Source organism: Schistocerca americana, chromosome 6 (genome assembly GCF_021461395.2).
Source record: "Schistocerca americana isolate TAMUIC-IGC-003095 chromosome 6, iqSchAmer2.1, whole genome shotgun sequence".
NCBI lineage: Eukaryota > Metazoa > Arthropoda > Insecta > Orthoptera > Acrididae > Schistocerca > Schistocerca americana.
In genome coordinates this window covers 378,032,071-378,047,182 of record NC_060124.1, presented here as the reverse complement: position 1 = coordinate 378,047,182, position 15,112 = coordinate 378,032,071, and the positions used below count along the sequence as shown (strand labels likewise).

General features: G+C 46.8%; 1 protein-coding gene across 2 annotated transcripts in view; it reads left to right on the top strand.

Moving 5' to 3' along the window:
- The window catches only part of LOC124619362 (ATP-binding cassette sub-family G member 1-like), a 779,674-nt gene that overhangs the window by 541,354 nt on the left and 223,208 nt on the right, over window positions 1–15,112 (top strand). Inside the window, exons 1-2 of one of the 2 annotated variants that reach the window (XM_047145684.1) lie at window positions 13,830–14,024; window positions 14,162–14,619. In XM_047145684.1, coding sequence (XP_047001640.1) covers window positions 14,307–14,619 — 313 coding nt within the window. In that variant the 5' untranslated portion in view covers window positions 13,830–14,024; window positions 14,162–14,306. Of the gene's footprint in view, window positions 1–13,829; window positions 14,025–14,161; window positions 14,620–15,112 lie in introns of those variants that run through there. The other variant, XM_047145685.1, reaches the window with a different exon arrangement.

Below are 15,112 nucleotides of genomic sequence, written 5' to 3'. Positions count from 1 at the left end.
TGGCGAATACGGTATCATAGGTCTGTCAGTGTGTGGGTGTTACGTTGACGAGTTGCGCAACAGAATGATCTGACAAGTACCCTTTGGCTCCTGCAAGAAGCAGTTTTCACCCTACACTACTACGGAAGTCAGACAGACACTCCTAACGTACCAAAAAGAAATGCCTGAAAAACTATCAGCAATAAATATCTTCTGAAGTCTTCCGCTGTAAGGAAAAGACACAAAAATATTTATTTTCTTGCGTAACTAGTGGTATACTTGGGTACTGAAGTATTGCTAGTTAGTATAAGAAAAACATTAACCGAACGGAAAATATTATTTGTTGCAAAATCTAAGAAAAATCAAATGAAACTTTTATTTATAAACTGATACACACATTTCTGGGTTCTTTTCGGAATAGGAGATTACCTCTTATGGATAGCAATCAAGTTAATGGCATTTATATACAAAGTGTGGGAAATCTCTTTTATCCCTTTTCTTTAAGAATGTTATGTACTGGGCAGAACGGCTGAGAGCCGCACCTACTCAACTTCAGTAATTATCCGATCGAATTTTTCTAAGTACGGTCGAGGCTGTCGCGTGAGAAATGTAGTGGAGTGACGTGAATGATGTTATTTTTAATGGAGGAAAGATGGGGCTCGACTACGCTGTAGCGCACAATATCGTGAGCTGCGACGACTGCTGCCTGCGCCGTTCGCCGCTGAGAAATAACAACACTATCTCTTTCTATCTGGATTGACCTTCGCCAATCGAACTCTCACTAAGCCTTGATGAAGTCAAGGATTCCTATCTGCCCCTAGTCTAACTATTGGCGTGGTACACCGGTCGGATAACCAGTCCACCGTGATGCCACTCAATGTTCGCTTACAGGCGCTAACTAATACTCTGTCTGTGTTCACATCACACATTAAGTGTCGCGAGCGACTCAATATAGATTATTACTCCGATTCGCTAGCGACAGAGGTGCTCTCTCAGTGCAGTACTGAGTAGAGACTTTATTCCTTGCTCTCTGCGTACACGTACAAGCGCACTCGCTCCCGCTACGTGATCCTGCTACAAGAGCGTCACCGGAACGACCTCCCTCCACGTAAAAAGCGATAGGATATATCATCCGCTGTCTTTCTTTCACTCCTCCGGCTTACTGCGTCAAAAATAGTCCTCCAATCAGTGTTATTCTTACAAACGGGAGAATGGCTAAGCCGACCAATCCGGAAATATATAGCATCTGTGTTAGGCATTTACTATCCACTAGTGAGGACTCTGAAACTGTGCACTAGGTCTGTCGAAAAATGCGTAAGCTGGGGCTCTCCGAAACAATAGAGCAGATTTTGCTTATAAGGTGAACACGCAGGCCATTATCCATTTTATCTGGCAAAAACTGTTTTGGTCCGTGGGCGGTCAGCTGGCCAGCGCAGCTGCATGCTAACCCACCCTCCTATGGACTTTCCAGCGGGATGGTTGCCTCCACCGAACAAAAACTCCTGTGGCCGTCATGTCTTTAATGTTTGTGTACACCAGCCTCGACCTTTTAATCTCGGTGCACACTTGCGATTTATTTATTAAATTTGCATATCGATTAAATGGAAATATGTAAAATTGACTCTACCCTATCGAGTTTGGTCTCGAATGAAACGTCTTGATACGCAGAATACGGTGGTGAGGTCGGAATATGTAAGAAATGAAGATCAGGAGACCATGCCAACTTACAGTACATACCCAGAGAATGGTGAAGTAGAAATCCTAGGCTCATCGCCATGGTAAGGAATGAGCTGCCAGTAGTCGGGTGAAGTAAGATGGATCGTGTTCAATCTCCATTGTCCCTGGCTGTGCCACACCCTTTGGCGGCAGAGGTAACGGCATAGTTAGAGAGTGCAATGGGTCAGAGTTCAGCAGCCTGCACTCCACTGACGATATCGCGGGAAATATGAACACGATCGATGTGACTGGAAGAATGCCTAGTGAAATGCTTAAACCCTGGACGGTCACCATAAACATGATCACGAGAGTGTACAAAGTGGAGGTGATCGACAATTTCGGCTAGCGCCAAGCATGGAGTACGACGCGGCAGTTGAGTCTTTGGGCGCTTGGTTAGAGATGAAGTCGCCTCCCATGTGTAAGGCATCCTGCTGACCCAAGGAGAGAGGCGTGGTCGCCTCGGAGAAGAAAGTGGAATGTTCACGTCGACCACCTGAACCAGGTGACGCATAAACGTCCATGTTCCTGATACCACCAAACGTGAGAGCAACACTTCTGGCATCAGGGAGATAGGCAACTGCATCACCAAGGATACCGTCACGATTGCCGCCATATTACCAGTAGAGGAAGCCGTGGGGAGCACAAAAGCTTGTAACTTGCACCTCCTGAAGGATGGCAATGTCCGCAGCATACAGAATTTCATGGAGCAATGCCAGTTTATGGCGCGCGCGCGAATGTGTTGACGTTACTGTGGCTATGCCATAAGTTTGAAAAGCTGCCTTCACCAATAGGGCGCGTGATATAAACACGGAGGAAGCACGTAGAGTTCCCGTTTGGTCCCCGAGAAAGACGTCTCACGGGGCTGGTTCATTGGAACACTGTAGAGGCGCGCTCATAGGCAGCGTCAGACACAGAAAGGGGGAGTACCCGTAGATGGATGCTGATCGGAGACGAAGGCGGGGAGAGACTTCGCGTCATTCGGTGGCAGGGCATCGGAGAGCAGTGCATCATCAGTAGAAGGGTCGTCATACCGTGCACAGATCTGATGGAGGCAGTCGTGATAAGTGGTAAGGCGCTTTCTCCTCCGTTTCCTCGGCGGCCGTTGCATCCTAACTTGTTCCCTGTCCGATGGCAGACGGTTGACGTGCAATATGGGGCCAGACGGCAGGAAAGCGGAGATCGGTACAGCTCCAAGATCAACAACCGTGGAGTCTTGCGGCTGCTGACGGCCATTGTCAGTTGGTACAGCGGCAAGCGGCAGTATAGGAGAGACAAGAAAAACGTCCATCGCGTCGTCGACAGCAGTCGATGCCGGAGCATACTGGGGGCAGCAGGCAGCCCGTCTGCGGACGCGTAATGTACAGGTAACACAGTGGGTGCCGCAGGGAGAGCGACGTCTCCGATCGGCCTCGGAACCAGTCTACATCGGAGGCATTCAGAACGGTCACGGCGCTCATGGCCACAGCCTGAACAACTGCGCGGCTGGCTGTCGCCCATGACGACAGCCGTACGGGCGGAAATTTAGTCGTGGCTTGACGATAGCAAAACGTCATGATGGTCGATGTATTCGGACACGAAGACAGGCCGCTACGTGGGAACAAACACGCGCTCGGCCGCAAGCAGCACAACAGGCGAGACGCAAAAAAAGGTGTGCCAGCGTCACCAATGCCGAAGACAGATTGATGCCAACTGATCTACCCCAGAGAGACTCACGACCCCCCTCACAGCTTTACTTCCGCCAGTATATCATCTTCCACCACGGAAGTCACGAGTCTCAGTCCGGCAGAGTGTTTTAATTTATCAGAAATTTTCATTGGATTCAATAGTTTCTGAGAAAATTTGGCATTTATAGGGAAAAATACTCAAACTGAGAAAAGCATATTTAAAATATTCGTATAAAATTTCTTATCTTTACTGTTACCTGATGTTAATTAAAAACACTCTGCTCTGTATTGTGGCTCATCTTCATCACCACTGAAGTAGCTGCAGCTCCTTCTAGCCTCTTTGTTTACATTTTTTTTTGCTGAAACCTCCACCTTTTTCATCATTGCTGTCTTTACTGTATGCTTCCCCAAACTCACTCCTAGATTCTCAAGTACTGTCTGTCTACTACTATTTCCATCGTTAAATGTAATAAGAGCGGCATAGGTCAATTCATCCCAACAAATACACAGACAGACAACAAATATAGCATAACTAATTTCCTTACTGATACATTCACTATTACTGCATCGTGACGACCGGACTGTTCAGTGTTTCTTTAGAACAAGAGCTAGAATGCAGACCTTCTTAACACTGAAGAGCAAAAAAACTGGTATACCTGCCTAATATCGTGTAGGGCCCCCGCGAGCACGCAGAAGTGCCGCAGCACGACGTGCCGTGGACTCGACTACAGTCAGAAGTAGTGCTGGAGGGAACTGAAACCATGAATCCTTCAGGGCCGTCCATAAATCCGTAAGAGTACAAGGGGGTGGTTGGAGATCTCTTCTGAACAGCAGGTTACAAGGCAGCCCAGATAACGCTCAATAATGTTAATATCTGGAGAGTCTAGTGGCCAGCGGAAGTGTTTAAAATCAGTAGAGTGTTCCTGGAGCCACTCTGTAGCAATTCTGGACGTGTGGGCTGTCGCATTGTCCTGCTGGAATTCCCCAAGTCCATCGGGATGCAAATTGGACATGAATGGATGCAGGTGATCAGACAGGATGCTTACGTACGTGTCACCTATCAGAGTCGAGTCTAGACGTATCAAAGGTGCTCGATACAATTTGAAGCAAGTCTCTTCCGACCAGGCAACATGTTTCCAGTCGTCAACAGTCCAACGTCGGAGTTCAAGGGCCCAGGCGTGGCGTAAAGCTTTGTGTCCTGCAGTCATCAAGGTTACACGAGTGGGACTTCGGCTCCGAAATTCCGTATCGATGATGTTTCGTTGAATGGTTCACACTTTGACACTTGTTGATGGCTCAGCACTGAAATCTGCATCAACTGGAGGAAAGGTTGCAATTCTGTCACGGTGTACGATTTTTTTCAATCGTCGTTGGTCCCGTTCTTGCAAGATCTTTTTCCAACCGCAGCGATGTCCGAGATTTGATGTTTTACCGAATTCCTGACATTCCAGGTACACTCGTGAAATGGCCGTACGGGAAAATCCCCACCTCATCGCTATCTCGCAGATTCTGTGTCCCATCGCTCGTCCGCTAACTATAATATCATCTTCAAACTCACTTAAAACTTGAGAACCTGCCATTGTGGCAGCAGAAACTGATCTAACAACTGCGTCCAGACACTTGTCTTATATAGGCGTTGCCCACCGCAACGCTGTATTCTGCCAGTTTACATATCTCTGTATTTGAATACGCACACCTGTAGCAATATCTTTGGCGCTTCAGTGTATATTGGCATCCATTTCAAAAAATGGTTCAAATGGCTCTGAGCACTATGGGACTTAACATCTGAGGTCATCAGTCCCCTAGAACTTAGAACTACTTAAACCTAACTAACCTAAGGACATCACACACATCCATGCTCCAGGCAGGATTCGAACCTGCGACCGTAGCGGTCGCGCGGTTCCAGACTGAAGCGCCAAGAACCGCTCGGCCACTCTGGCCGGCGCATCCATTTCGCTTTCGTCAATGTGCTCGTCGTAAACACCAAAGTCTATTTTCTTTTCTGGATCAGTAGTGGGTATAAATATTGCATTTATCTCTTCATAGCTACCACTCGCAGTTTCTTGTGAAATAAAAATGCGATTTTAACAAGGTCTTCATAATGGCTGTTAAAACTCTCACCCTTGTTTGCATGCATATTAAAGATCGCTCTTCGGTTTGTCATAATTCTTCTGAAAAACCACCCATATCGTCGGCTTGCTGCGTTAATCAAAGAGACTACTATGTTTGTTCTTTATGAACCGCATCGTAATATTTCTATGAAGACAACTTATGTGAGGTTTTACAAAAGTGAAGTGAGAAAAACACAAATGCAGCAAAACAAAAAACGTGTTGGTAAAAGCTGAAATATTGCGAAGGATGAGAGTTCGGCTTCAACCTCGGCGAACAACGAGAGAAAAACTGCCAGAACTTCAAGACACGTAAGGAAGGGGAGTAAACATCAACGACAAATGAAAATGCTTTGTAAATAAAAACTAAACGCGTGAGCTGAAAACACACTCAGACTCAAGTAAGATTAAATCGGAGAAATCAAATAACAATTTATACATAACAGCTATGCGGACTGTAGGCGTGCAACGAAACATATCACGTCATAACGAATTTTTAATATCGCAGTTTTTGAAGATTCAAATAATATTCCATAATTTTTCGGGAGTGCATCCGGGATATTATTAACTCTTATACCGATATTTCGGCTGACATTCCATTCAGATATCCTCGACGTCAGTCGCTTGCAAGATTTTAAAACACTTTACAATGTGGAGTAATCGCGCATACGTCAAAGGTCTTCAATTCCTGACATTTCAGCATGTGCCATCCGTAATAATGAATCAGATACTTTGCAAACAATATGGATTCGCTGACTCTACACTTTGTTTTATCTAAGACTGACGCTCTTGTTACCAACAATGTTACCTTTGACGCATGTTCGTTTATTTCGCATGTGTAACGTGCTTTTGAAAATCTTGCAAGCGACTCACTTTGAGATTGGCTTAAAGGTTCTTAGCCGATATATCAGTACAAGAGTTAATGACGTCCTGGATGCACTCCCGAAAAATGATGCAATACTCGATCCGCCGGGAAAACTTCAAGCATCACACCTAAATGAAAGTTTGTGGCAATGTTGTGTGTAGTTTTTGTATGCTAAATTGTCTGTTAAGTGTGAAGATGAATCTTTTTCTGAAGCATAGGGAAATTGAGTGGCTCATTGATCAATGAATTGGTGGGACGAAGTGGAAGCCTTCTCAGGGAGACTGTCAGGATTCCCTTTGGTACAGGATGACTTGGACAGAATTTCTATTTGGTGTGATAAGCGTCAACTTGCTCTAAATGGTCGACTTCGATTTACGCTGAGAATTCTAAGAAAGTGTAGCTCATCTGCAGAGAAGACCGCGTACAGAATATTGGTGCAACCATTCTTGAGTACTGCTTAAGTGTCTGGTATCATCAACAATTCGGTTTAAAGAGAGACATCGGAGCGTGCTGCTCTATTTGTTACCGGTAGATTCGATCAGCACTCAGATGGGAATCCGTGGGCAATGGAAGGCGTTCTTTTCGCGAAACGCTATGGACAAAGTTTAGAGAGATGGCGCCAGACCACAGACCTATCATACTGCCACGAAGATACATATCGCGTAAGCAGTGCGAAGACAAGTTAAGAAAAATCGGGACTTGCACGGAAGCTTGTAGACAGTCGTTTTTCTTTGGTTCCATTTGCAAGTGGACCAGGAAGGGCATTGACTATTAATGATATAGTGTAACCTTCGTCATCCACTGTACCGTTGCTTGTGGAGTATCCATGTATCATGTTTACACACTTCTGGCCATTAAAATTGCTACACCAAGAAGAATTGCAGATGATAAACGGGTATTCATTGGACAGATATATTATACTAGAACTGACATCTGAATACATTTTCACGCAATTTGGGTGCATAGCTCCTGAGAAATCAGTACCCAGAAAAACCATCTCTGGCCGTAAAAACGGCCTTGATACGCCTGGGCATTGAGTCAAACAGAGCTTGGATGGCGGGTACATGCCCATGCAGCTTCAACACGATACTACAGTTCATCAAGGGTAGTGACTGGCGTATTGTGACGAGCCAGTTGCTCGGCCACCATTGACCAGACGTTTTCAGTTAGTGAGTGTTCTGGAGAATGTGCTTGTCAGGGCAGCAGTAGAAAACATTTACCGTATCCAGAAAGGTCCGCACAGGACCTGCAACATGCGGTCGTGCATTATCCTGCTGAAATGTATGGTTTCGCAGGGATCGAATGACGGGTGGAGCCACAGGTCGTAACACATCTGTAATGTAACGTTCACTGTTCAAAGTGCCGTCAATGAGAACAAGAGGTGACCGAGACGTGTAACCAATGGCACCTCATACCATCACGCCGGGTGATACGCCAGTATGGCGTGACGAATACACGCTTCCAATGTGCGTTCACCGCGATGTCGCCAAACACGGATGCGACTATTAAGATGCTGTAAACAGAACCTGGATTCATCCGAAAAAATGACGTTTTTCCATTCGTGCACCCAGGTTCGTCGCTGAGTACGCCATCGCAGGCGCTCCTGTCTGTGATGCAGCGTCAAGGGTAACCGCAGCCATGGTCTCCGAGCTGATAGTCCATGCTGCTGCAAACGTCGTCGAACTGTTCGTGCAGATGGTTGTTGTCTTGCAAATGTCCCCATATGTTGACTCAGGGATCGAGACATGGCTGCACGATCCGTTACAGGCATGCGGATAAGATGCTTGTCATCTCGACTGCTAGTGATACGAGGCCGTTGGGATACAGCTTGGCGTTCCGTATTACCCTCCTGAACCCACCGACTCCATATTCTGCTAACAGTCATTGGATCTCGACCAACGCGAGCAGCAATGACGCGACACGGCAAACCACAATCGCGATAGGCTACAATCCGACCTTTATCAAAGTCGGAAACGTGATGGTACGCATTTCTCCTTCTTACACGAGGCATCACAACAACGTTTCACCAGGCAACGCCGATCAACTGCTGTTTGTGTATGAGAAATCGGCTGGAAACTTTCCTCATGTCAGCAGGTTGCAGGTGTCGCCACCGGCGCCAACCGTGTGTGAATGTCTGAGAAGCTAATCATTTGCATATCACAGCATCTTCTTCCTGTTGGTTAAATTTCGCGTCTCTAGCACGTCATCTTGGTGGTGTAGCAATTTTAATGGCCAGTAGTGTAGATGTAAATGGTAGAATGATGGTTCACCTAGGAGATTAACAATATGTCTTGCGGATGCCTGTATCGTATACCACACCCAAGAATTTGGACGATGTAAAACATGGCTAAGCTTTTGCGGTTTGCTTCAATGTCCTCGCTGTTCTGTCTGTCTGAGTATAATCACGTATTGCTTGAAAAAAACCTGCACAAATATTTAGTCAGATGTTGCTAAATCTCGTGGTCGTGCGGTAGCGTCCTCGCTTCCCACGCCCGGGTTCCCGGGTTCGATTCCCGGCGGGGTCAGGGATTTTCTCTGCCTCGTGATGACTGGGTGTTGTGTGCTGTCCTTAGGTTAGTTAGGTTTAAGTAGTTCTTAGTTCTAGGAGACTGATGACCATAGATGTTAAATCCCATAGTGCTCAGAGCCATTTGAACCGTTGCTAAATCTCAAAGTGGTGGAAAGATCGGCTACTTGCTTCCAATGTTCAGAAATGTAAAATTGTGCATTTCACGAAACGAAAAAAACGTAGAATCCTATTAACTACAGTATCAATTAGTCAAAGCTGGAATCGGTGTCAACGGCCTTGCCTAGTTGTGGATAAACCAGTTCCTGTCAAATCACCAAAGTTAGGCAACGTCGTTCGTGGCCGTTACTTCGATGGGTAACCGCCCAGGAACGCCACGCCCTGTGGTCTGGTGGGGTGGGCGTAACGTTGCTGATCACCAAACTTTGCTCCATTGTCCAGAAATAAATTCCCCAAACCCCTCTGCAGTGTTTCATGGAATGAAGGCATGTGACTCTGTTCATGGTAACCCCTTCGTCGGACGGGGACGTTAAGCTCGGTGGCCCACTTGGTGCTGTTCGAGAAGAGTAGGCTAAATCCCTTTTCTCACCATCACTGAACGCACACATCCGTTATATCCATTCAGTTGTATCCGTTCAGTTCAAGGCAGTATTCCTTACTGATCGTCTGACCTCTTGGCAACAACTCCTGATGCACTTTGTCGGTGAAATCGAAGGAAACAGTGAGCAAAACCTTCACATTCGACTCCAGTTGCCGAGCTTTTTTCGGTCTTGGCGATCTAGAATGCCTCCACTGGGACTATTGAACCTCAGTTTCGACGTCATATCCGTACACCCATGTTTCGTCACCTGTTATCACACTTTCAGTAGTTTTTCATTGTTATTGGCTTCATTTAACGACTCCTGAACAACTTCCACTTGTTGCTGTTTTTGCCCGAAGTCAACACCTTTGGCCCAAATTTTGCTCCACACGTTTCATACCCAAAACACTTGAAACGTATAGCATGAGCCAGTTGATATGCCAACATCATCAGCAACTTCTCTGACTGTGATTCGGCGATCGTTCATAATAATTTCTTTGACTTTTTCCACGTTTTCATCTGTTGTTGTGCTGTGGCGTTCAGAAGGCTCGTCATCTTCAACTTCTTCACGGCCATTTTGAAAACGCTCAAACACTCGTAAACCCTTGTTTTACTCATAGCAGACTCAGCAAAAGCAGTTACCAACCTTTCTAAAACGGTGTTACATTTTTGTCGTTTTATAGCAATGTTTAATGCAAATTGTGTGATACGTCTTTAAAACAAATGCAGCACATGTAACCTTCTGGACAACTGACGACAGACTATAGATCCAATGTGGCTGCCAGTTTACAGACACGTTTCAGGCGTGTTTACCGCGACAACAACGAAAAATTTAGCGAATCGCACTAATACAACTAGGTTGACCAACTCTCCTGTATTTCCTGGAATCTTCCGTATTATTGCTTTTTTTAAACCCACACGGCTTCGTATTATCGCCTGTTTCTCCCCTGTGTTTCATAAGTGATCACTGTTATGAGTACTGATCCTGCGAAGTACTATCGATAGGTCAAGTTCCCCGATCGACATGTCTTGGAAAGCTTTTATACAATAATCGATACTATTGTCGATATAGTCTTTTTTCTGTTCATGCTTGTACGGAAAAAGACGGCTTAGCTCAAGGGAATGTGAGCAGGGGAGAAAAAGTGGCATTGGATACGCGTCTAGAAAGGTCGTGAGAAGGGAAATGTTTACTTCCTTCTCCGTTAGTATTGACAATCCATGCATGTGCTCACTTCGTGCCGATCAGCAGCTGTGTTATAAATAACTCACAGAATTAACAAGGACTTGCGAAACCGATTTATAGAGACGTACATGTTTAAACAAAATCGTTAAATTATTTATCTCTCAATTGACTTGCAGAACACAACGTTTCGCAACGCTTCGTAAGAACCAGTACCGCTAGGTCGCTTAAGTTTTCGGGATCGAAAACAGAGGACAGTCAACACGAAATGTTTCGATTTGTGTAGTTTTCTTTCTGTAATCGTACCTATTATATTGTTCAGCGTTCACGTGTATATTCATTTGCTTCTAATTTGTACCAGTTTTGCATCACGTGCTCTCACAGTGAAAATGAAGATGTAATAACTTCACGAAGTAAGAAGTTAAATTCTTATGAGTCTATTTGAGGAAGTGGAGCAGCCTTCTTAGTTAACGCCAGAGCCCCCAATGTTAACTGGAGTTATTGTGCTACTAAGCGTGACTTCAGCGTCAGCTAGCAATAGTTGTTCAAGCTGTCAGATATAATAGCAGCTACAGAAGTATGGATTGTGGAAATAAATTATTGAAGGATATTTTCCATGACCCACATTTGACTAAGATGATGTCATGTGGACGAAATAAGGTAGAAGCAATTGTGAGAAAGATTTTGGGTCCAAGAATTGTTGTCGCCAGTTCCAGGAAAATGAGATGCAGAAGTGAAGTTGAAATTTATTGCGGCTAAATGTCTCATAAACCTCCCTCGAAATCTAGGTCAGATGCTGGTCATCTTCCTTAAGACTGTGATCAAATGTTGGTCGCCTGAATACAGTATGCGAAATTACAGTATTCCCGATACTTTTAGATCGCCCATCGAATATACAGGGTGGTCCATTGATAGTGACCGGGCCAAATATCTCACGAAATAAGCGTCAAACGAATAAAACTACAAAAAACGAAACTTGTCTAGTTTGGAGGGGGAAACCAGATGACGCCATGGTTGGGCCGCTAGATGGCGCTGCCATAGGTCAAGCGGATATCAGCTGCGTTTTTTTAAATAGGGGCCCCCATTTTTATTACATATTCGTGTAGTACGTAAAGAAATATGAATGTTTTAGTTGGACCACTTTTTTCGCTTTGTGATAGATGGCGCTCTAATAGTCACAAACATATGGCACACAATTTTAGACGAACAGTTGGTAACAATGGTAGGTTTTTTAAATTAAAATACAGAACGAAGGTACGTTTGAACATTTTATTTCGGTTGTTCCAATGTGATACATTTACCTTTGTGAACTTATGACTTCTGAGAACGCATGCTTTTACAGCGCGATTACCTGTAAATACCACATTAATGCAATAAATGCTCAAAATGATGTCCGTCAACCTCAGTGCATTTGGCAATACGTGTAACGACATTCCTCTCAACAGCGAGTAGTCCGCCTTCCGTAATGTTCGCACATGCATTGACAATGCACTGACGCATGTTGTCAGGCGTTGTCGGTGGATCACGATGGCAAATACCCTTCAACTTTCTCCACAGAAAGAAATCCGGGGACGTCAGATCCGGTGAACGTGCGGGCTGTGGTATGGTGCTTCGACGACCAATCCACCTGTCATGAAATATGCTATTCAATACCGCTTCAACCGCACGCGAGCTATGTGCCGTACATTCATCATGTTGGAAGTACATCGCCATTCTGTCATGCAGTGAAACATATTGTAAGAACATCAGTAGAACATAACGTAGGAAATCAGCATACATTGCACCATTTAGATGGCCATCGATAAAATGGGGGCCAATTATCCTTCCTCCCATAATGTTGCACCATACATTAACCCGCCAAGGTCGCTGATGTTCCACTTGTCGCATCTACGTGAATTTTCCGTTGTCCAATAGTGCATATTATCCCGGTTTACGTTACCGCTGTTGGTGAATGACGCTTCGTCGCTAAACAGAGCGAGTGCAAAAAATCTGTCATCGTCCCGTAATTTCTCTTGTGCACAGTGGCAGAACTGTACACGACGTTCAAAGTCGTCGCCATGCAATTCCTGGTGCGTAGAAATATGGTACGGGTGCAATCGATGTTGATGTAGCATTATCAACACCGACGTTTTTGGGATTCCCGATTCTCGCGCAATTTTTCTGCTACTGATGTGCGGATTAGCCGCGACAGCAGCTAAAACACCTACTTGGGCATCATCGTTTGTTGCAGGTCGTGGTTGGCGTTTCACATGTGGCTGAACACTTCCTGTTTCCTTAAATAACGTAACTATCCGGCGAACGGTCCGGACACTTGGATGATGTCGTCCAGGATACCGAGCAGCATACATAGCACACGCCAGTTGGGCATTTTGATCACAATAGCCATACAGCAACACGATATCGACCTTTTCCGCAATTGGTAAACGGTCTATCACGAAGCAAATACCGTCCGCAGTGGCGGAGTGTTACGTGATACCACGTACTTACACGTTTGTGACTATTACAGCGCCATCTATCACAAAGCGAAAAAAGTGGTCCAACTGAAACATTCATATTTCTTTACGAACTACACGAATATGTAATAGAAATGGGGGTTCCTATTTTACAAAACGCAGTTGATACCCGTTTGACCTATGGCAGCGCTATCTAGCGGGCCAACCCAAGCGCCGTCTGGTTTCCCCCTTCAAGCTAGACGAGTTTCGTTCTTTGTAGTTTTTTCGTTTGATGCTTATTTCGTGAGATATTTGGCCCGGTCACTATCAATGGACCACCCTGTATAGATATTCGGTCTCTCCGGGTGGTCCTTCCTGCAGAGTAATTTTCGGCGGAAGAGCTGGAAAAATACTGGACGGCTGTTTTCGAGGGGTGTGCGGCGATTAGAAAGAGGGAATCCCGGACGTGGCGGAAGCCCTCGCGCGTGGTTGCCAGGGCTCCCCCCGCCGCCTACGGGGCGGCAGCTGCGACGGCGCGCGCGGCTCCCGGGTCCCGCATCGGCCTCCCCACCACCAGCCGCCGCCCGCAGCCCGGCTTTAGGCGAGGCGTCCCACAGGCGCGCCGCTCAGTCGCTCTTCGGAAGCCGCAGCCGCTGCCGCCGACTCCCGGCGCATATGTGGCTGGGAGCACACTTGCCGTTCGTGGATGCTTCCACGACAGCTGTGCCCACACCAGTATCTAGTCACTCCAAGAATTTGAGTTAGCAGCCAAACGGGAGAGTTCCAGGGAAACTGTGCTCAGACCTCTTGTCGGACACACGTACAGTGACTGTCGTAGGAGAGTAATGCATGACCAGAATAGTTTGTTCGTGGATATTTGTCGTTTCGATTTCCGAGGGGGGCTCGGTGGGAGAGGACTGCAGCACCCGAGCTGGTGACAGTAGTGGCTGACGACGAGTAGGTGACTCGCACGGTAAGGTGCTATTCCGAATGCTGCCAGCGAGATCATTTGTAGTGATTGTGAACAGTTTCTCCCTCGAATGGCGTGTAAATAATTTCTCTCGCGAGGGTCGGCAGTGAAGCGAGCGTCTCGTTGTCGCTCTGCTGCAGGTGGTGCACGCCGGAGCTTTCGCTGACATAAGCGCTTCCCGGAGCGGGCATAATCTGCGCGTGCGCAGAGCGGATAGTGGGCGCGCAGCTTATCAGCCAGCCCCTCGCCGCGGCGGCCCAGTCTCTGCCGCGTAGCACGCCAGCCATGACGGTGGCGTCGCCCTCCGCCGGCGACGGAGCGTCGTCGTCGACTTCGACGGCGTCGGTGTCGGCGTCGTGCTGCCTGCTGCCCAGGGGCGCGCCGGCGCCCGGTGCCGCCTCGCTCTCCTCGTCCACCACGAGCTCCGTGTCGGTGGCGGAGCCGCTGCAGAACAACAATTACTACCTGCACCGCCTCGCCGAGGCCGACTGCGGCGACTCGACGCCGCGCTTCGCCACCGCCGGCCCACCGGTCTCCGTGCAGTTCACCGACGTGCGGTACAGCACCTATGTCTGGTCCGTGCAGCAGCCGATACCACGTGAGTACCCCAATAACTTACTTCGTTTCTTGTTTATGTCAGGGATTGAAAGTTGTAAGTCGAGGCGAGACCCCGGGAGTAGACGATATTCTGTCACACCTGCTGATAGCCTTGGGAAAGCCAACCGTGACAAAACTCTTCCATCTGGCAGGCAAGGTGTATGAGACTGGCGAAATATCCGCAGACTTCGAGAAAAATGTAACAATTTCATTTCCAAAGAAAGCAGGTGCTGACAGGTGTGAAAATTATCGAACTATCTGTTTAATGGCTCATATATGCAAAATACTAACACGAATTCTTTAGGGGATAATGTCCGCCCCGATAGCTGAGTGGTCAGCGTGACGGATTGTCGTCCTACGGTCCACAGCGTTACGCGAAAAGAACGCCTTCCTTCGTCCTCGAATTCCCATCTGAGTGCTGATCGAACCTACCGGTAACAAATCGAGTAGCACACTCCGATGTCTCCCTTTAAACCGAATTGGTGGTGATCCCA